The 21,961-nt window shown below is 43.8% G+C and overlaps 2 protein-coding genes across 4 annotated transcripts in view; one reads left to right on the top strand and one right to left on the bottom strand.

Annotated features, from left to right (window-relative positions):
* POLR3E (RNA polymerase III subunit E) overlaps nucleotides 1-8,422 on the top strand; it is a 23,674-nt gene extending 15,252 nt beyond the window's left edge. For 2 of the 3 annotated variants that reach the window (XM_015877114.1, XM_015877117.1), the window contains 5 exons: nucleotides 178-242; nucleotides 1,295-1,791; nucleotides 4,751-4,828; nucleotides 5,753-5,866; nucleotides 7,980-8,422. In XM_015877114.1, coding sequence (XP_015732600.1) covers nucleotides 178-242; nucleotides 1,295-1,791; nucleotides 4,751-4,828; nucleotides 5,753-5,866; nucleotides 7,980-8,036 — 811 coding nt within the window. In that variant the 3' untranslated portion in view covers nucleotides 8,037-8,422. Of the gene's footprint in view, nucleotides 1-177; nucleotides 243-1,294; nucleotides 1,792-4,736; nucleotides 4,829-5,752; nucleotides 5,867-7,979 lie in introns of all 3 variants that reach the window. The other variant, XR_001558403.1, reaches the window with a different exon arrangement.
* Nucleotides 8,360-21,874, bottom strand: CDR2 (cerebellar degeneration related protein 2). Its single transcript, XM_015877121.2, has 5 exons — nucleotides 21,585-21,874; nucleotides 18,281-18,393; nucleotides 14,162-14,310; nucleotides 13,768-13,932; nucleotides 8,360-12,640 (listed from the first exon to the last, which is right to left on the bottom strand). Exons 1-5 carry the CDS (start codon nucleotides 21,661-21,663, stop codon nucleotides 11,776-11,778), a joined length of 1,371 nt encoding a protein of 456 aa, XP_015732607.1. The 5' UTR covers nucleotides 21,664-21,874; the 3' UTR covers nucleotides 8,360-11,775.
* Between the last annotated feature and the right edge of the window lie 87 nt (nucleotides 21,875-21,961).

Raw genomic sequence — 21,961 nt, forward strand, 5'->3', positions numbered from 1 at the left:
TACAGGGGGATTCGAACCCCGGCCTCCGGTGCTGCAAAGCAGCATTCCTACCACTGCACCACCGGGGCACACAACTTTCTAGAAATTAAATGCTTTGGCTAAAAAGTTAAAGCTGGTGTGGCTGCAGGCAACCGTAACAACAGAAACAATACTGGTATGATTTCCTTTGTATTTCAGATTAGAAAAAGTCTATAATCTTGTAAAGGAACACTTGACACCAAAGAAACAAGAGGCACAATCAGGTAATGGAATTATTTGGATCTCCTTGAAGCTCAGTGTTTCTGGGTGATATTTTGTTGTTTCTCTGTTTTTGAGTGTGTTGGGGATTGATCCTGTGTCTGGTGTTACTCCATATTTGTAATTTCTTCCACTTTATTTGATACAGTGTGGTCTTCACTTGCATCAGTGATACTGATGGTGACACAGGCTTACTGTAGCTGAGCATGGGAGGACTCCTTGGCACTGGGGACTCTATTTGATAGTGTAAAATGAGCTGGGTATATTAACCACTTCCTCATTTAAGACAGCTTCTGTGGCATAGTGGTGTAAGCAGCTCCTGCCTTGAGTACATGGCCAGAGCATGAGTGATTCTTACCTTTTGGTTCTCGGGCTGACATGCATGAGGTTGAGTCATTCCATTTTCAGTTCCAAATAAAACAGGATGGGATTTTTTTATTTCCCCTGATTTGCTGTGGGATCTGTGATGTGGTTGAGGGCTAAACAGTTAATGAGGAATGTATTTGCCAGGGTCTGCAAGGGGGTGTAAAGTTGTCTCTTTGCCATCCCTCTCCACCACGGATGTCAGGGAGAATATTAAGTAGCTGTTCTATAATCCTAAAAGGTTGTGAAAACCTGAGATTCCAGAGAGTTTTAACTGGGCATTTGGCTCACTGCCAGACACTGGAGCCAGTGAGCAGTATAAGCAGAACTGACAAATGCATATAAATCCACTTCAATACCTTGTGTTTGATCTGCTTGGAAGGATTAGGTGTTGGGTTATTCAGAGAGAGCTGGTGTGCCTAATAGTAGAGGAGGTATCTGCATCAGTGTTATCAACGTGCTTATCTTTTTTTTTTTTTTTTCTTTCCTTTTTTTTTTTTCTTTTTCTTTTTTAATTTTAAGTTATAGTAGTGGGGAGGGAAGTAAAATCTGATCAGTAAACCAGGCTTATGCCTTAGGTTCCACAAGAAATGTTGTTTCCTGGCTTTATTTCAGTGAGTCATTCAAGCAGCACTCTGCAAAACTGGAGTCTTGTTTATGGTGGGATTTTATGCTACATTTCATTTGTTATCAGGCAATCCATTGCTGGTTTCCGGGGAGCAAAGAGTCAACATGGCAAAAGCAAAAGTCAAGCAGAACTATGGGCAGCTGGACAAGGAGTTCCAGAAGCAAAAGGCAGAACTGAAATCAAATGATGCTTCATCTAAGATAGATGTTTCCAATATCCGCATTAAAGAGGAGCCTGTGAGTGACGAGGAGCCCATGGACACCTCTGTGTATGAGGGCCTGAACAACGGAATCATCAATGGCCTCCACACGGAGGAAGACTCCACGGACACCTTAAATGGCCACTTGCCTGGAGGCTGCAGCGATCGGGTAGCCCAAGAACTGAAGGAATTTGTGTCCTCAACGTTTAAGAAACAATTTGTGCTCACCTTGAGTGAGCTTAAACGGTTGTTTAACCTTCATTTAGCCAGTCTGCCTCCAGGACATATATTGTTCAGTGGCATTTCAGACAAAATGTTACAGGACATGGTGTTGGACGTTGGCTGCAAACAGATTTTGGTGCCTGTAAGTATTTTTTTTTTCTTTTTGGCACTCTGGGGAGGAGGTGGAGGGACACAGCTCCTTACAGGAATGCTGCTGGGATAAAACACACCCAGCAGAGCTCTCTGGGAAGCAGCAAACTATATCTGCAGAGTTCTGTTTGTCGCTCCTTTTCCTCCTGGGCTGTTCAGAGGAGCTTTTGTTTGTCTTCATGGAAATTACGTGTGTGACTGCGTGAGTCGGAGCCAGCAGGTTGCTGAGGAAAGAAAAGGGAATTTGGCATCATGGAAAATAGCCCAAAAGGAAAATAATTTCACAAGACATCTGGTAGTGCTGATTGGTTTCCAGCAGGAACCTGGGAGTCAGGTGCTGTTAGTGAGAGAGACAAGGAGACGTGTGAGCTGCTTGGGAGAGCAGAGAGCAGGCAGGGTGGGTAGAGCCTGGAGCACAGGAGGTGAAGTGACCCTCACACCTTGTTTGGGCTTCAAGGAAGCAGAAGGAACACATTCAGTGGTGTGCAGAGCATGTCCTGTGGCACCTGGAACCAAGTGACAGATGTGAGGTGCCACACAGGAGGCCACTGCTTTTGGTGCTTTCTGCTTTCTCCCCTGACAGATTCCAGGTCCCTGGGCAATGCTTGCCTGCAGCTGCTGATTAGTGCTGGAGAGACTCTCGTTGTACATGGTATAGGAAATGCACTTGTCGTGCTGGTGGTAAACAGCTTAAGTCATCGCTGCTGTAGTGAGTCTGGGATTTGTTTGCTGGAGACTGCTGTACATTTGAGTTCTGCTGGTCTAGAACTTAATGCATAATTTGACATCTGCAGCAGCCTGCATAAGCCTGTACTGCTGTCAGAAAAGTAAGTCAGCCCCCAGGCCTCTGCCTCGTGCTGTGGGCTGGCTGTGCCTTTTGCACGAGTTTATACACTTTGCTCTCTCTGCTTGTTTCTCCTGGACAATTTTGTTTGAACCTGGTGGGGCTGCCTGAGCTCCTTGGGAGTCCAGGGGATGTTTTGCCTGAGATTTTGTGGTTACTCATTAGTTTTCTGTAATTGAAACTGCTTTGGTGGTAAAAATCAATGATCTGAGGTAACTGAAGTGATGTTCTGTGGTGGGTGAAGACACTTTTGGCTTTCACGTTGCCCTGTTACAGAAAATGTGTTGCTGAAAACAACAGTGGAAACCTTACTGGTGGGGTGTAGGATTTATTTATAAAGCTGAACAGCTGCATCTGAGGTACCAGATAAATGGTGCTTGTGGGGCCTCAGAAGGCACTCCAGCTGCAAACAGGGGCTGCCTGCACGGTGCTGTGCTTTGCTTGTGCTTTGGAGCAGTGGCAGCAGTGAGAGGGTGCCTTGCAGTTTGCAGAGTGAAGTGAACTCAGGGAGGCTCTGTGTGCTCTCCCAAATAACACCATGTCAGTTCAGAAGCAGTTCCCTTTCAGAGCCAGCAGTGCAACTTCAAGCTGTGCTCAGCATCTGACTGAGGCAGCAGGTAGTGCTCAGGTCTGCCCCAAGCAGGTCTGCTCCTGCAGCCCTGCATTGCCTGTACTGCAGCTTGTCAGGAGGGAGGCTGATGCCAAGGTGTTATCTGTGCTGAATGAAAGCACAGGAGAGTGTTCCTCTGTGTGCACCGTGTCCTTATGAGAAGAGGAGCATGTTGGGTGTCGCCAGCCCAGCAAACCTGAATCCTGGCTCTAAAGCAGATGCACAGCCCTGCTATTTACCAGCTGTTTGCACTAAGGTGGAGGCAGAGCTGCTGACCCCAGCAGGCAACTCCTGCTGGACACAGCGTTTCCCTTTGCCAGGAGATCAGAGGCAGCCCCTGAAAGGAAGGGCTGAGCTCTCCCTTTGCACTGCAGTCCTTCAGTGTGTGTGGAAAGCTGGGAAGAAAGGTGGGGAGTGTACTGCAGAGAGGAGCTGCAGCAGTCAGACAGGCCTGTTGGCTTTGTGTGGAGGACTGATTGAGGTTGGCAGGGCGGTGGTTAGCGTGGAATGAATGGTCGGTGACAGACAGGAAAGCACACATCAGGGGGGGGAAGTATCCAGCATTACTTGTTAGTCATTGCTCCAGGGGAAATCATTAAGGCAAATGGACATGATTGTATTTTTGTAGGAATTCGGAAGAGTTATATCCCTTCCTGCATGCAGAAACACAAGGCCTCTGTCTCAGAAAATACAAGTGGTGTTCCTCTAGCATGGATCCTGGTAGGGACAAAAACCACTTCAGTTTGGGAGCCTGAAATGCACTGATGTGTGGTTCGCTCTCCGTCAGCGTTCAGTCTCCAGGGGTCCCGTGGGCTGCCCCAGAGATCTCACACACAGCAGAAGCACAGTGCTGGTTGGCTGTGCTGCCTTGGGTTTAGTGGAGCAAATTCCAAATATCTAAAACTTGCCACTGGAGACTTCAGAACCTCCAGAAAACCCTGCAGTGCACTTCGTGCTTAATTGAATTCTGCTTAGGGAAGTCTGGAGACACAAGATGCTGGCAGGAACAATTCCTACGTCGTGCCATGAGATACTGTCTCAAGTCCACACCCTGAGATTATCACGGCGCTTGGTGGTTGTCCTCCCTTCCTCCAAGTTCCCATACAATGTCACAGGATCCCCTCATACAGCTCTGACGTGACCATCACTCCAGTGTGACCAGAAGCATTGCTGAAATGCTGTTGGGAATGCCATGTGTACATCAGGCTGCCGGAGCACTGGCCACATTCCCCAGGCAATATTTACCCCTCACCTGGGGTCTGGCTGCTTCAGCATCACCCAGAGGAACAGGTTGGGTGGGCTTTGTTCTTCTATTGCAGGCACAGGCGCTGCCACAGCACAGTCACCTCCCTGAGCCTGGGGTGGGAGAGAAGCACTTCTCATTAAATGGCCACAACATTTTGATTCAGTAATAGGTGTCAGGGGATACTGTATGATAGAATCATTAAGTAGAACTCATTAAATAGATAGTTATTTTTAACAGCCTCTTGTTCTCAGTTTCCTCCACAGACTGCTGCTTCACCAGATGAGCTAAAGGTTTATGCACTTTGGGAAGCCGGTGACATTTATGATCAGGTAAAGACAGAAATAAGTGATGGTCCCAAACACATTGTTACTGAGGGTTTGGCATTGCTTCACTTTGCATTTCTGGAAGCAGTACAGCAGTTTTTTCACCGTTCCCTAAGGAAGACTCAGAGGTTTCAGTGCCAGCCAGCTTCAGGCTGAGAGAAAGCTCGGGGTGGTTGTCACCATATCAGGAACAAGTTGTTGGGAACAGAAACTGAGACACTGGTAACTAAGTGGCATGTAGATACTATTAATTGTATGAAGAGAGAGGTTCCGTGATGCAGGTCTTAGGCTGGGATCCAGTCAAATTATTTTTCTTTTTTTACTAATGGTAATGCAGTGGTAATGCAGCAGTAGTGCAGTGTTAACCAGTGGTTATATGATGATGATGGAACATGGTGTATCTGTTTATATTTAGAAAAGGAAATGATTACAGCATATGCAAACATCTCCTGAGTTTTATTTCTATCACAGTAAGTGAAGTGGATGGAAAGGCATCTTAACAGAATGTGGACGGGCAATGTAACTGCTGTGCCTGTGACCTAAATAATTGTTTATAGGAAAGTCTCAAGCATTGTTCTAGAGAATAAGCAGCATCCGACCTCCTGGCTGGAGCAGACCACGTGAGCTGCCTGGGAAGCGCGTGAGAGGAAAATGTCATAGTCCCTTCTTTAGTATAGGTTTGTACCCATGGGGGCACCTGGGGTCACAGGATGGGGCAGATCTGCTCATGAGACATGGAGGGATCCCTGCAGAGCTGCAAAGTAACGGGAGGACACCTAATGAGAGCAGGCTGAAATGGGACAGTTTCAGGGTTACAAAGCAAGAATACTCTATTGAAGCTCAGTGAATGTTATGTACGGATTAATGCACAGATGGTTTGTTTTATAGAAAGTTAAAAGTAATTGTGTGTTAATGATTCTTTGTCTAAAGCATCGCCAAGTTTTGCTTGAAATTTTTTCGAAAAATTATCGAGTGCGCAGAAATGTCATTCAGAATCAGCTGAGTCAAGACCTGAACAAGCAGGAGGTGGATAGAGTGTTAAAGGTAAGTTCTGCTCACTTGGGGTTTTGATTCAGTTAACGCATGAATTTTTAATGCTTTGGTTTAACTGAAGGATCATGTATTGCCTTGAGTTGACAAGTGATGGTAGAACAGTCGCTGTGGGAATGCAGGCAGGGCTTGTTTATCAGCCTGTTTTCTTCAAAGTAACACTCGTCTCATTCTACCTTGTTTCTCTCCAAAGAGCAGTGATTTTGACTCCCCTGTTATTTGGTGTTATTGCAGCAAATCTTTGTTCTTCCCTTTGGACCAGAAGGGAATAGAGCACAGTAAATGTCATACTTGAGAGTTATTTTTAAGTAATATGGAGTTAAGCATTAAGACAGTGGGAGTGTTCTGTGTTCACTGAGCTGACTGTTGTTGTTTCATGCTGAAGAACACAGGTGTCAGATGTTCAGAAGGAAATGCATTATATTCTGTAGTAGGACTTAAAGCAGTGTAGCAAGAAAAACCCCAAGCAAAACAAGTACAGAGTCCTGCTTAGCACATCTCATAGTGAATGTTTGAGTCCTTTCATCTCTGCCTTTGAAGATGAACCATTTACTTTCTAAACAAGTTTAAGGTATGAGGTATGGACCTCGCAGGCTGTGATTGACAAAGGAGAAAGCTGCCAGCTCATGTAGTACTTCAATCACTGTTGCTGGGCCTTTGCTCACCATCACCCACTTCAGTGAGACAAGTGCTTAAGTACTTTATTACTCTGGGATCTGTAAGCAGAATAATAACCTACTTGAAAAATTACACATCTCTTGCTGTGATAGTAAGCGAACTGGTCTTGCTTGAATGAACCTGGTCTTAGTATTAAAATAAGCTGAGACGTTTCTGCCTGCTATGCAGTGTTTGGTTTGGCTTGCGTGTGCTGGGAGGTTTGTCAGGCTCAAATAACAGCTCTCTGGGGATGTCTCGATAATGCACTGGCATTTGTTTGCACATTGTTGTTGGTGTTTAACAAATAAATTATTTCTGGGAAAACAAAAAAAAACCAAAACAACAGTTGTCCTTAACAAACCAGGTCCTGCTTTTGTAAAATCTAAGTCATTGCACAGTCAGCCTTGTGTTGTGTCAGACTTTGTCTTGAATATATTTGTTACAGAAGCATGTGAAGCTTTCATTGTTCCTGAAGAAAATGTTGAAAGTATGATTTGATGAAGTAGGGGGATTATCTGGCTGCGTTAAACCATGGGAGATTTGATTCTACTTTGAATGAAATAGCATCTGTTGACTCTTATTTCCCCATCTGCATGTGCTCCTGTCCTATATGGGAAAGAGCAGACTGACAGGGAGTGTATTTTTGCATCTGCAGATCCAGAGTGAAAAATCTCTTTTGAGCCTCTGCACATTATTTCTTTGTAGAACATTTGGCTGCAAGTCCCAAGAATTAAGAACTGATAGTTACTGATGCTTTTTTCACTTATAAGTTCCTCAGCATCAGTTCTGTAGCAGTACTTCCTCCAAGCTCCTGTTGAATTACCTAAGTGGGAATGATGGAGCAAAAGGAGCTATTAGCTTAGAATTCATGAGACTTAGCATTCATTTAATAGAAATAAGAAAATGAACCACAAGAAACCTGACTTACTGAACTCCTTTGCTGTGGAGCTTGCAGCTGTGAGTGTAACAGACACGGTCGGAGCACCTTAGTACATTTCTGAGGTTTGACCCTTCCTTGCCACACAACATTGCTGAAAAGGCTCCATCTTGGGGCAGCCTGTTTGCTTCCTCTGCTCCCTTCTGTGTGTCCACATCTTCAGGCTGCACTTACCCTGCAGTTCCTCTGGCTCTTACCTCTCCTCCTGTCCTAAGCTGCTGCACCATCCTTCCCATCTCCTCCTCCCAAAAACCTTGGTTTCCTGCCGCCATCCCATTGTGTATCCTCTCCCTGTGCTCTCAGCCTTTCCCCCTGTCTGCTGTCTTAAGCTTCAGGGCAGAGCTGACCTGCAGCTGGCTCACATTTGTGCACTGGAGGATGTACTGATCACATTTAAGGCTGTGAATCCCAGTCATGGTTCCCAGTGGGGTACACCTTGTAGTGTGTAGTCCCTGCGGTCTGGAAATGCAGGGCAGTGCTGCAGGCACTGATGGGCTCTCCCTTTCTCCCCAGGACTGCTGTGTGAGCTATGGTGGAATGTGGTATCTTAAAGGGACTGTGCAGTCTTGACGACAGCTGTGGCAGTTTCTGTGCTTCAGATGCTCTCCAGGATGAAAGAGGAAACCTGCGGTGGGCAGCACAGACATGGCCTCAGGAGTGTGGGGCAGGAGCTGACCTACTTTGGGGCATGTGGCATTGCAGACAGTCACTGACATTTACAGCACACTCACACATAAGTTTGCATGGCTGCCTGGGTGCAGAGAGCAACTAGGAAGACAACATGGGACCCTGTCTGCAGTTTGATTAATCTGGGATTTCTAATGTATTTTGCTTCTCCTTCTCTTTCCTTATAATAAAATAAAACCATATACTGACACAGACATGATGGAAAATCATGGTCTAATATTTTATTTTGTAAGTAAGTGATGCCAATAAATTAAATTTGTTTACAAACATCCCAGGTTTTGCTCGATACCTACATGCTCATGCATTAGTCTGAGCATTACAACAGCCCTTGCTGCCTTCCGTACAACAAGGGTAGTGATGATTGTGGGCACATCAGAGAGGGGGGGGGGATATAAAATCACTGTCTTTAAACATTGTATGACATAGCAACTGTTCTCACCTGGTGTCTGTAAAATGAACTGTCTGAAAAAGTACTTACACTTGAAATAGATGTGGAACAACTACTGGATGTCTTATTGATGTGGGTTTTGGTTGATGGAGTTTTTGCCTTACTATGTGCAGAGGTAAGTGCACCGTGTGCAAGGCATCCAGCTGCAGATATCACACTTGGCAACAATGTAAAACCTCTATTTTGTGTAACTTTTTTAAAAATAAAATTTTATCTTGAAGGTCAGCTGTGGCATCCTGCTGTACTCTGCCTTCTGTTTGCCCAGGAAGAAATGGAAATGATCTTTGCTCCTTTTAGAGCCCAAAGGCTTACAGAGGAAGGAAAGGTAAAGAATATTTGCAGGAGGTGTTTGAGGTAGATGGCAAACTGCCTGTTGACTTGCTGTACTTTTCTTCTTGCATCACGTTTTTTAGGATGGTTGGCAGGATGCAGCCTGTTGCTCAAGAAATGATAACTGAGCTGCTTCTGTTCTAAGTTTGTCATTTAAGCTTCACAGCAGTAAGGTAAGGAACACCCCACTGGTGGCTTTAGAGCAGTTACTTTACTGTTCATGGGCTTTGTTTTCTGTAATTTCCATCACATGAGAAGCTCAAGTAGATTCTAAGCATAAGTAGATGAAATTAATAGAAAGGACTGTCTTTTACTAAAATAAGCAGATTAAGATTAGCCTAGGAGCAGTGTATCATACTTAAAGCATTTTGAACTTCTGTAGAAAGTACTTATTTCTAAACTGCTCAGACGCTATCTTAACTCATACACTAAGTTTATTAACGACTGTAATCAGGCAGCGTTCAAGTTCAGGCAGCTTTTGCAGCCTTTGTGCTGGGTGTTCCCATGGCTGTTGCTTACCTAGCATGACCTCATTGCTGTAGCATTGCCTACAGCTGTGTCCATAAAGCTTATCCCTGAGAAAGCCATAGCCTGAGAGGTTATAAAACAGCAGAGCCTTGGAGGTTTTTATTACAGGTTATGTACAGTTAAGTGTTAAAGTACACTACAGTACAGCCAGAGCTTAGCAATGGCACAGGTGGTCAAAGGCAGGTTATGCTACAAAAGAAGCATATTTCTGTGGAAATCTGAGAACAGTCTGGATATTTTAAAGGGTAAAAAATACATAGCAAGTACCCTGTTAACCAACAGTATTAAACCACTGAAGATCACATATTCAATTAGAAATTCTAAAGTTGTTGCTATACAACTTCTGATCCCATAGGTGTGGACCTCCCACTCCCCAAAGTGAATTGCAATTGTAATAGATTGCTTGTGACAACCAGAACACTTATCTAAAGTTACTGCTTTGCAGTAGAAAGCCTTTAGACAATGACAATCCAAGTGCTAGGGAAGCAGCGACATCAGAACTAACCCTAGTGGCTGAACAGCAGCTCTCCTGCCTTCCACCCCTCCAACACCCTTTTTGGAACAACACTGACAAACACCACAAGAGAGAAACGAGAAACTACTTCATTACCTCTGGCTTTCTAGCACAGACAGCCCTACCTTCTCTACTTAGTGTAACTTTTTTAGAATAAAAATTTAATGGGAACTCCATCTGAGCTATGTAGGATAGACCAGATAATGCAGCTGCCATCTGCGCAGAGTTTACTGTTTCAAGATAAGCACAGATAGGCATAACTACTAGTGACACTTAGAGCTTGACTGGCTTATTTATTTGCTTAGAAAAAATATTTACAACATTTGGATTCCCATTTTTAAATAATTCTTCAGAATGCAATACACATTTCTGAGAAATTCCCACAATATGGAGCCATAATACTGCAAATGAAGGACAACTATACACAAGCTTAACAGGGCAAATAAGGCAGACAACTGTAATAGCAGCAGTTGAACTAAAGCTGAAAAATTGTCAACACTCTTCCAGCTGTTTGGTATATTGCAGTAACTCAGACAGGCAATAAGGAAGTTCCCAAGAAGAGCTAACCAAATTAAGCTACCAGACCCTGTGTAAGAAGGATGTCACCTTTCCTGGTGCCTTTTTTCTCCTTAATTGCTTAGCCTTTGTTTTCCATTCTTCACACTTCAAAGCAGTTCTAAAGAATGTACCTCGGCTAGTTTTGTTTTTCAGAATTTGAATGCCTACGAGCTACTATTAAGGAGTGGAGGAGGAAGGTATGAACAAAATCACAGCCCCACGTTTTCAATAGGATGTGTTCCAGCAGTGTTGCATCCAGTACCCACCACCCCATAGGCAGCATGGAACACGTTCACTGAAGCTGATAGAGGAAGCAATAGACAAACCTGTAAGATAAGGCTTTACCTGACCCGTCTCCTTCAAGTACTTGGAGTTTGTGGTATGTGAGCTTAAAAGCTATCTCACTGTATCCATTCTACTGCTAAAGTTATTAAATGACTAAATTGCAACTTTGTCTTGCCAAATACACACTAGAAGGTACCTTGCTGCCTCCCACCAAAAAAAATCAGAACAGTCCCAAATAACATATGGTCTATTCACAGTACCACCTTAAAACAAAGTCCCCTAAATAAGAAACCATACCTAAACAGGCACACAAACTTCATGTCAAATCCTTTCTCAGTACGAAGACTTCTATACTTATCTGTAGAGCCTAGTTCATGTGAAAACATGGCAGTAACTTCACCAAGCACATTGCAAGCTGCTGTTCTAGCTCTCCAGCTCCCTGCCAAAGCAAATTCAGCCAGATTCACTAACTTCATTCTCAGGACTCGAGGAGAGGCTACCTGTGATACTGATCTGGGGCTTCTTGTTATTTTGTGTTTTTACAGTTACAGGGCTACATGATCACATGCAAATTAAAGAAAAGCTTTTGCTTGGTTCTTTGTGAGAAGTACTGTACAGGTTTCTTAGCTCTGTTAATTTGAAGTGGAGTAGGAAAACTATTGTCAGTTTCTGCCAGAAATCAAGTGTAGTATTAAGTAGCATTATAGTATTAAGTTGCAATGTTTTTGTTTCCTTTACAACCACTAGTTTGTGTGACAGTGCTAAACAACATTACATCTATTGCTACATAGGTACAGGGACACTGATAGTCTAACTAGCTTTTTAACTACGTGTCTATGAGCCAATTGAAAACAGAAACATCTGTGCACGGGGCCTTCTGACATTTGTGTAAAAATTTTCCCCCCTTCTAGACAACAAATGAGTTGCCAACAACAAATCGGTCATCAGAATGTCTAAATTCACGGCTGAGAAGAAAGGGACTTGTACTTAGATCTGTGCTCATCTATTTCTTCCTTTGTTTTTTTGATACAGCTAAAGATTTCCTTGAAGAGTGCTTTATATTCAGGAAGAGTATTTGTGGAGCTGAGCGATTCTCCTGCATTCATAAATTCTTGATTATTAGCTGAAAACTCATACTGGTTATTTCCCACACTGTCTTTAGAATACTGCTTCAGTGTTTGTACAGCCTTGTGTTTCAAAGAATCTTCATCTATTTGACACTTCTTCAAAAGTTCCTCATATTTCACTTTCAGAGCATTATACTGAGCATCGACTTCATTGAGTACAGAGATTCCCCGCTGCTTCACAGCTTCAGCTCTCCTGATACACGTTTCTTCGTGGCCCCTTAGAATGTCTCCCCCTGCAGCACTGCTCAGGAAATTTTCACTGCTGCTCCGCTTCAGTGCCTTTTTGTCAAGTTCAGGGACAGCCAGAAGCCCGTCATCAGCTGGGCTCTGACCAAGCTCCCTTTCTAAAGATTCCTTAAATGAAATGAAAAAGGATTCTGGCACCAATTTCTCCGCATTGTGGAGTGTGTTTTCAGATTTAAGCATCTGTCGCATTTCAGCTACTTCCACTTCTAACTCCTCTGCACGAGCCCGATACAAGTCAATATCAACAAGCCTCTGTTCAAGGTCGCAGTTTTCTTTCACCACAAGACTATATTCCTCCTCCATCGTTACCCTCTTCTCTTTTTCTAGGTTGAGCTGGGCTTGCAGAACCGTAACTGCCTTCTTCAAGTTCTCATTTTCTTCTTCCAGAGGACTTAGCTGACTATCCATTGAAGTAATCTTTTCTGCAAACACGTGATCATAAACAAAATACCTGAGGAGACAGAAGCAAGGATTACTAATAGGAAATAGAGCTGATTGCACCTGAAGTTTTCCTGTCATTGGTAACTAATGACAGTTTATGTTAACAGATCTGAAAGAATACATAGCATGATTGGAGCCTGTAGATACTTCATGTGCCATCAAGCCTCTCAGCTCAAGCAGGATGGCAGCTCTTTAACAATCTCAAATTACAGATAAGTTTACTGAATAATGAGATCTATAATTTAAGTTTTTTAAATACTGCCTTCACATATTATGTGATACTCCCTGACTTTCAGATTTCTACCACATCTCTTAACTTGTGTCACCCCTGATTGTGGAAACAAGCTTCAGAATGAACAAAGCAGTTCTGTAGAGCGGCAATCCCACAAACCTTTCACAGTTTGAAGTAACCCATTTATCTTTTGAATTGTCATCAAGTAATTCCTTGCTTGCATAGGTTGTTAATTGCTCAGTCTTACTTGCACAGTGCTGGAAGCCTAAACACAAATCCTGTTCTCCCTGTCTGCAGAAGTACTTCACTTCCTCTATTAGCTTCTAGCAGTGAAGACAGATTGGGACCATACCCCGGGTGACTCCTGATGGGCATACAATGTGGTTCAGCTGGGTAGAACTGCTCTACATTAGAAAGCAGCCTAAAGCTTCAGGCAACATTTTACCAGCTTAAATTCTGCAAAGCTACTGCAGCAAGCTCACCTTGAGAAGAAGGTGCCTACAGATGTCCAAGGAAAAAGTAAGTTACAGAAAATATTGTTTAGGATAATTTACTTTGTAGCTATCTGTGTTTGTGCTTTATCTAACTGAAAAGAGGGAGGTTCACATTCTTGAAGGCTTTCTAGGACACAGTTTCATACAGCTGGAGACTTTGGGGGAGAACCTGTCAAGATAGAAAGTAGAACATACTGTTCCTCTCCCACAAAGATCAATACAGTCCGCAGCCAGAGCACACCAGAAGCATGACAACACCACACACTGCACAGCTGTGCAGGTGTTTTTCTAGTTGCAAACTTAAAATGCTTTTCTGCTACCCTGTTAAACATCTGTGCTTGTATCTAGTTTTTGAAACATTGCTCAAAATAATTTCAATAATCTGTTTGCTATGCAAGGTAAGAGTCTTACTGGCGAAGGTCATATAGCTCCTTCAAACAAGAGAAGCTGTGCATTGATCTTGGCTGGTCAGATCTCTCATGGTTCATCCGGCCTCGTCCAGACTTTTTCAGTTCTTCTACTTGCCTCTGCAGGTCATCTATGTGTGTCTGCAGATTTTCAATAGTCTCTGTCAAGCTAAAAGTGAAGGACTGATGTTAAAACACTTGACAGTTTAATCCAGGACAGATTAGTTCCCATCCCTCCCCATTCCAGCTTCTCTGAAGCTCTTTGGCCACAAATCACCTTTAAATAAAACTTTCAGTTTAAGAGTGTTGTAGAACAATGCTAGACAAACAGCCACCAAAAAGCTGCATGTATCAGTTGAGTAGAGGGGAGAAAAGAGGATCTAGCTTAGGTTTGTTACCTTAGTATCTTTTGTTGTGACGCTCTGCTCTCTGCAACTAGTTTTTGATTAGTGTCTTCTAGTTCTCTTGCTGTCACATCCAGCTGTTCATAAACTTTTGCATGTTGATCATTCATTTGACGCAAGAGCTCCACTTGCTTTGTGAGATACTGCAAGACAGCATTGCTGTTACAAGTCTATACTAGAAACACAGGATAGGGCTACTATTCTGCAGTTTTGTTCACATTAAATACCTGCTATGATTGCTGTGATTTAGAAACGTACAGGTTCCAGTGGTTGCTTTGGTTACTGCCCAGTTGAAAAGGTGCAATCAGTAGCTTAGCTACTTCTCTTGCCTTTGTCATGGAGGTCAGCAAAGGCTGATCAACCAGTCCTTTACCCACATGAGTTGGGTTGGTTCGTGCAAACTGTGTTTATCTGTTTAGCCATCCTTGCTGCAGTTAAACTATTGCCAGTGCTACCACAAACCCATCTGGATTGGGTTTGTCTGTGCTGCAGTCATCACCAACTCAGCCACAAACCTGGATTTCAACACAGTTCTTCACAGAGTCCTTCTAAAAGTTGCACTGAACTACATCATAAATTTTGTAATAATGTTGACCCAATAATTTTCTCAGCATTTAAACTGAAGTATTGGGTAGCACTACCCTGATTGTTTTTCTGCTTGTCTATGTTTGAATCAGCGTTAGGTTCAGCAAAACACATTTTAGGATGTGGTCACACCTGAGATTCTGCAGACTCCTATGTGTCAGGAAGTAGAACCAAGCTATTGGATTCAGTCTTTAATTACCTACAGGGAACTATTTCAGTCATTATAATGCTGAAAAAGTCTCCTGCACTTTGTTTTGTTTTTTTAAATACAACTCCACACAAAGTGATCTCATTTTAATTCCCTTTACTTTTATGGTTAACAAAATAACCTGCTAAGTGTCTAGGATTATTTCAGAAAGTTAACCATCACCTAAGACTCTCAGTACAAGTGCCTTATATCGTCCCAGCTAGGGCAGCACTGAGCCAGCTTCAAAAAAAAGAAAAAAAGAACAAAAATTTATAATAAACAGACTTGATAACAAACCCCCCAACCCCTAAACTATTGAATACTTATTTGTTACGTAGAATTAACGCCATAAAATAAATTCTGTGTTACTACATACTAAACATATGAGCACCTGTTGGACTTCTGAGCAGAACTACATCTCCGTACACACAGTTACATGCTGAAAACTTGTAACATTCTGCTTAACCTTTTACCTCCTTAAAAGATCGATGTGTTTATATTTTAGGCAATTTAAGAACAGATTATAAGTTAATCTGAGACTAGTAACTGCTGCATAGACTTCCTGAAGATCAGCATGACAGCAGTTGCCAGATCCTTCTGCAGCCTGTGTGCACGTGGCAGGATTTACACTAAAATAGTACATGGATTAGCTGCAGAATCTCAGTGTGACCCTCTCCAGATTAACTTTTCCTGTTGGTTACTCTCAGAAAGAGCTACAGAGATCTTCATATTTCCTCCAGCAATATAAGAGTGGCTGAACACAGAAACCAAGGTTTTGGTGGCAGAATTTGATGTCGCCATTTCTCCTAATGGGCTTTTGTGGAAGTTTTAACTGAATGGAAGATGTGAAATGCTATTTCCTTCATCTTGAGTCTTCAGCATCTTCAGTGCTGGTATCAAGTTGGCCTGGTGTGACCAGAACATCAAAACAAGGTATGGCTCTGGTAACACCTTAGGAATTGACATTTGTTCATACTGCACAACAGTTGAGTACATATAATGGAGCAGCAGTTGAGACTTCAGGCACTCTTGCACACAATGAGAGGAGAGCTCTGGTTCTCTGCACACCAACTTGAGAAATACTACGATGCAGACAGAGATAAAGCTGCCCTTTCAATCCAGCACTTATTACACCTGCAGCAATTAGTTTGTGGAACACGTGTCAGCACAGAGGTCAGATAGAATGATCCAAGGCAGTAAAACAATTAATATGTTAACTTTTAACTTATCAACTGTAATCTTAAGCATCCCAAAGCCTTTGACCCTTCCTTTTTTAGTGCAGACAAATAGTACCGTATTTCAAAATATCATTCTATTAATCATTCTATGTTTGGGAGTTTGCTTCCTGTAAGATATGAATTAGTAGGGGAAAAAAAAATCATTGCTTTTTTGTACAGAAAAGGGTAGTCTAAAGTCTGGCAAAGTAGCTCCAAAAGCATTGAAAGAATGACTGTATTGCAGAGACTTTAACATTAGGAACATCAAGTGTAAACCCTGGAAATAGCATTGAATATTTTATCCTGTGCAGCAGGGAATTCCCGGTTCCCATTGGCGAAACCAAGCAAGTTAAGAGAATAAATAAGTCAGTCTGAACATACAAGGACATGACCCTGCTATACACCAACTACACATCACTGCTAGAAGGATGCTTCTCACCACTTCCTTGTGCTAAAGCTCTCCTATGTAGAGAGCTTAAAAACAACAAACCAAAATGAAACAAGAAGATCTTAGTCAAATAAGCTGGCTAAAACCAAACGAGATACCACATCCTTAATAGCACAAGGATATTTCTGTAAATAAATGCAACTGAGCAATCGGGTCTTTTTCCATGTTTCAAGACTGCATTATAATACAGCCACTGATTAAGAAGCTCTGCTCAAGGAGCCGGGTTAGTTGTGCACTGCAGAGTTAGGCTGTGTTATTTCAAAATCTGCTGTATCTGCGTTAAACACTTTCTTAAACATGGCTGTCATACAGGAGTTGAACCTGGAGTAGAACAGTATTTGCACAGCACACCTTGAAGTGTGCCATGCAACACACCCTGAAGTGCTCTCTAGATCTAAAGAATCAACCTTCCCTGTAAAAGCCTCATCTCAGTGAGGCAAGTCTCTGCATAAGTGAATATTAACAAAACAAAAAGAAAAAAAAGAGCTATAGCACTGGCAATCAATACAGGCCATTCTAACCATTGTGTCACCGAATGGATGTGATAACAAAGACATAGTTTGGTTCTTTCTACTATTAAGTGAAAACATCAGGTTATAAAACAAAAGCGCTTTATAAAATAAACGAAAAGCTGCTTATTTATATCAACGTGACTATTTTAGAAGGCACCTATATACTTCTAAGGCTCAAGTTTAGGCTTTTTAAGTCACCTATTGCTACAACAATGATAAAAGGTTTAAGCCCTGAGCTGCCGCTGTACAAAAATACTCCAACTGTAACCACGTAAGTAAAGCTTGCACAAGTGAATTCTGATTTTGTAAGAATTTAGCATATACCAGTCACAGCCTATTCCCTGTGATTCATACCAGAGCCAAATTGAAACACTGGACTTCATTTCCATTACACTGCCAGAGTAATGGAGAAGTACTGAATATTTAATACATTTAATTATTAGAGGCCGCACATTGCCCTCAAATAGCTTTAAAAAAAATATCATTATATTGGCAAATGTTAGGTCTGCAAGAATATAAGCACCATTAGAGAAACTGCCAAGAATGGCTGGGGCTTCCATGGAGTAACAAAGATGAGTGTTTCCAAAAGGGCAGCTCTGATTCTCCCTCCCGAAAACACCTAAGAACCACACGTCCTGTATTTAGGTATTGTTCTGTGTTTGTTCTTGTTGGGTTTTAGTTTTTAACTGAACTGCAGTTCCCTTTACCCCAGTAGAAGAACACATCCTTCAACTTTCCTTAAATCTTTATCATGCTTTTTTGTCAAGCATTTAAATTTCACTGCAGTAATCATTAATAATTAAAATAATATGAAGTTGTTAATTTATTCATCATATAATTTCATATCATTCCTACCAGACAAGACCAGCAAAATTTAGCTATAACATTCCTGAAATAGCTTGTCTGTAGAAAAAATATCAGTTATGTGTCATTATTCAAGCTGAATCCAACAGGAATTTTGTGGCACAAAGACTCCATTAATGAGACAAATGGGTCTAACAATGATCAAAGCCTGTGAAAGTTCTTGAGGTAGCAGGAGCAGTTAAAGGCTGACGCTTTCAAGAGAAACACTGAACAATCAGATGTTAAGAAATCAGTTCTCAGCTTACGAGCTGTTCTGTTGCACATCTACATGGCTTACACCTGGATTCTTGTAATATTTACCTCTATCTCCTGCAGTTGCTCTTGATTTGTTGCATACATTTGCTGTAAAGATTCTTCTAGTTCAGTGTTGCGGTCCAGTAGCGTCTTCCCAAGCTCAGCAGCAAGGTGAAGATCTAAACAAAGAAGTCACATGCACATAAGGTACGGACCCGAAAGCATGATCTGTTTTTCAAGTATTTGGTTAAAATACTGAGTAGAATTATTATTTTTTTAAATGACTGCGGTACCCAAAGATGAAGTTGCATACAGATGCATTGGCCATTCAGATACTGTCTGTAAGGCAAAGACTTAAGTAAGTCCTGAAACCTAGAAGGTATTCCTTCTTCATGGACCTTCCTGGGGTCCTCCTTGGGTACCACAGCCTTAGGGCAGACACAGGCAGACACCTTCTCTTTGCTCCCCTCCATCTGCCCTGTACTGCACGCACCTCTAACCACAGCATCTGTTAACTGTAACTATTTCACTGTGGTTACAACAGTCACGTTTCAGAAGAATAAGCACAAAACACCCCATAAGTGCTCATTAGGTTATTCTGAGGCCAAAGCTGATTGCATCCTCATTTACTGTGTTGTTTGCCAAGGAGCTCGGGTCGCGCAGGATCAAGAGCAAAATGAAAGTTTGAGGCACTTGATGGTGAACTAGTAAAATCAAAGACACAAAACTTAAAGAAATGCAGCTATTCTGCATTTCAGGCTCATAAACCTGGGAGACAGCAATTGTTTTATGTGCTCCAAAACACCATTTTAAGTGGAATTTGTTCGCAGGCACTTAATCTCTATTTCACTTCAATCACCTCCAGGGTACAGTGACTGTAGTTGTTTCATATTAAGAAATAAGTCATCTGAACACCCAGCTCCTTTCTGAAGGGAAGCAGCATGAGTATTGCTAGATGTTTCATATTATTATGTTTAAAGATGCATGCAATTTAAAAACTAACATAACGTGATGAAATCAATCCTGTGTTATTGCTAAAATAGTAACTACACTGTGCAGGTATTACATGTTCCAAATTCAACAGATTTCTAACGTTACTTTTCACCTCCTTCCCATTACCTGGGTCTGACCAGGTTTCTCCTGCATGCAGGCAGCCTTGTTAGTTCTCATATGGGTAGGGATAGCATCACTAATGGGAAAGAAGCAGAAGGAGGTTCAAGAAAAACCCAGATTCTCTTTAAGATGCCTGAAATGAATACATGAGACATACTGCATCACCCGCTGTTCTAGTTAGACAAGAAAACATTCTCAGTTTTCATGTGATTAAGATGCCCTTGTTTTAAGGTGTTTCTCATCTCCTTCCTGCCCTTCCCCAGTTCCCTTATCAGCTGGTTGCTGTAGCAGACAGAGGGCTGTTCCCAGACTGCTTTGTGCTAACCTTCACTTTGGCAGCATGTCTGAAGTGAGCACTTGGTCCAGATACATAAACCAAAGACTGAATTCAGACCAAACAGAAAAATGTTCCCATTCACTTGTCTGTGTAAGCTGTAGATGTCCTGCTCAGGACAAACAACAGCTGTGGTATCCATTACATGTACTTTAAGGTAGGAAACAACGGGCTGTAGCTGTCAGATGCTTTGAATAATGTTTCTGGAATTTATTTACAACAAATCACCCTGCATACAAGTTCTTGTTAGAGCTGGGAGCCGCGTGGCTCGCTGCTTTACACTTCGCAGTTTATCCTCACATAGCTTTTTTGTTGTAACACCCCTTGTTAAGAAACACAGCCTATTTCAGGGCTTTTTCTCAAACTGCTACCCCTAGAAAAGGAAAGAATTGAACCAATCTGACCTGTTCTGAAGTTAACAATTTATTGTGCACCCGTGTCTCTACATTGCAGATACCTACAGTCAAATGTAGAGTGCATTCTCCTGATACAGGAGAACACGTTTGTCTGAGAGTCACTCTGTGATACTAGAAGCACGCAGCACTTTTATGTGAACATCCTACAACAATTCTGCTTTTTTCCTGTTACCTGTTGGCAGCGTTTCTGTAGCTGAGCAAAAGACAGAACGTGGTACTAAACTCTTATTTTATGCTTTCATAGCCCATCTAACAAAGCAATTCAGATGATTTTTGTTCTAAAAGTAAGTCTATTCAGTAGTAGAATGCCTTTGTAGTACAGGATGTCTAAGTTGAAGTCTAACTGTAAAATTAAACTAAGTGGAAGTTTGTCCAGCTGCTGCCCTCCCTGAGCTCCTGGGCAGGCTGTGAAGGGCTGCAGGTTTGTGTTCAGTGATGTGTCCTCACAAACGCACTCCTTGATTTCTACACGTGCTCTGGTTGGTGGGTTGTGATAAGTTTCACTAGTGCCCAGCCTTGCTGCTCCATTTATGTGCACTTGTGTTGCTTGGTTTTAGAATGATGACTATTTTCCAGACTGTACAAGTCCACTATAGCAGGACGTTTCACAGATGTTCCCTTAAGGAACCTATCTGCATTTCAGCCTGCCCATCGGTTCACTTTCTCCTTTCCCTCTGGCAGGCTGTCAGTGCCTTCCACTTGGGCTCGTGAGAAGCTGATCCTTCGGAAGAGACGTTCCAGGTGCAGGGAGAGCAGTCAGCGACCCCTGGAGCGGAGCAGTGCCCAGCCCCGGCCGGGAACCAAGGGCGAGTATTCGCTCACGGTGGCAAAGAGCGAAGTTGAAGCAGCACGGCAGGAGAGCAGCACGGCTCCACCATGCACATCTTCTACCCCACAAATAACGACGCGGAAAAATACCAAACCCTGACTTCAGATTTTCAGCTCATCCCTTTGACAGCAAACAATGGCTTCAGCACCTCATTTCAATGGATCTCTTTATAACCTGTGGCCGCGGCAGCATCCCGCACACACACACACAGCACGCGGAGCAGCGCTGCCGCCTCGGGACGGTTCCCAGCGCTGCCCTGTGCCTCGTACGGCGGGTTCCGACTCAGCTCCCGCACGGAGCAGCCGCCCGTCCCGCCCGGTCCGAGCTCCGGAGCTCCCGGCTCGTTCTTTCCATCGCCGCGTCCGCCGATGTCTGTACCGCAGATCCATCGCCGTGTGCCCGCGGCTCAGCCGGTACCGTTTCTCCCTCCCGCGTGGTCCCGCCGCCCCATCCCGGCCGTGCTCCATCGGGCGCAGCCCCCGGAGCCGCCCCGCTGCCGGCAGGGCCGGGCACGGCAGCAGCCGCCCGTTCCGTCAGACAAAGCCGCACCGTGCCGGTACCGGCGGTCCCAGCTCCCGCCCCGTGCTCTCCCCGCCGCCGCCCCGCGCTCCTCCATCCGCCCCGTCCCCTCCGCCCGACCCCCCGCCCCGCCGTGCCGTGCCGTGCCGTGCCGCCCACCTTGCTGCAGGTCCTGCTGGTCGTACCACGGCTCATCCTCGCGGATCTCGAACTCCTCCACCAGGCTGTCGGCCAGCATCGCGCTCTCCCCTCTCGGTCCGGTGGCCGCGCTCACCTCGCGCCGGGCGGCGGCGGGGCCGGGCGAGCCGGCAGCTCGTCGCCTTACCAGCCGGCTCCGGGCATTGCCGAGCGGTTCCGGACTTTGCCGAACCTCTCCCCCTTCTGGTCGGGCCGCGCGGAGCCGCCGGCGACAACGTGGCACGGAGCGACCGCCCGCCCACCGCCGGGCCGCGATTCAAACACTACGCCCCGCCTCCTCTGCCGACAGCCAATGGGGAGCCGCCCGCAGGGCAGATCGAAAGGAGCGCCGGCCAACC

Source organism: Coturnix japonica, chromosome 14 (genome assembly GCF_001577835.2).
Source record: "Coturnix japonica isolate 7356 chromosome 14, Coturnix japonica 2.1, whole genome shotgun sequence".
Taxonomy (NCBI): Eukaryota; Metazoa; Chordata; class Aves; order Galliformes; family Phasianidae; genus Coturnix; species Coturnix japonica.

What these genes read in the sequence shown, in the direction of transcription:
- CDR2 (XM_015877121.2), bottom strand. Translation starts at nt 21,663, where the DNA reads ATGCTGGCCGACAGCCTGGTGGAGGAGTTCGAGATCCGCGAGGATGAG. An exon ending in TCACAACAAAAGATACTAAG is followed by an intron (nt 13,933 to 14,161) that starts GTAACAAACCTA and finishes CTTCACTTTTAG; the next exon opens with CTTGACAGAGACTATTGAAA. An exon ending in GAGCTATATGACCTTCGCCA is followed by an intron (nt 12,641 to 13,767) that starts GTAAGACTCTTA and finishes CTGTCTCCTCAG; the next exon opens with GTATTTTGTTTATGATCACG.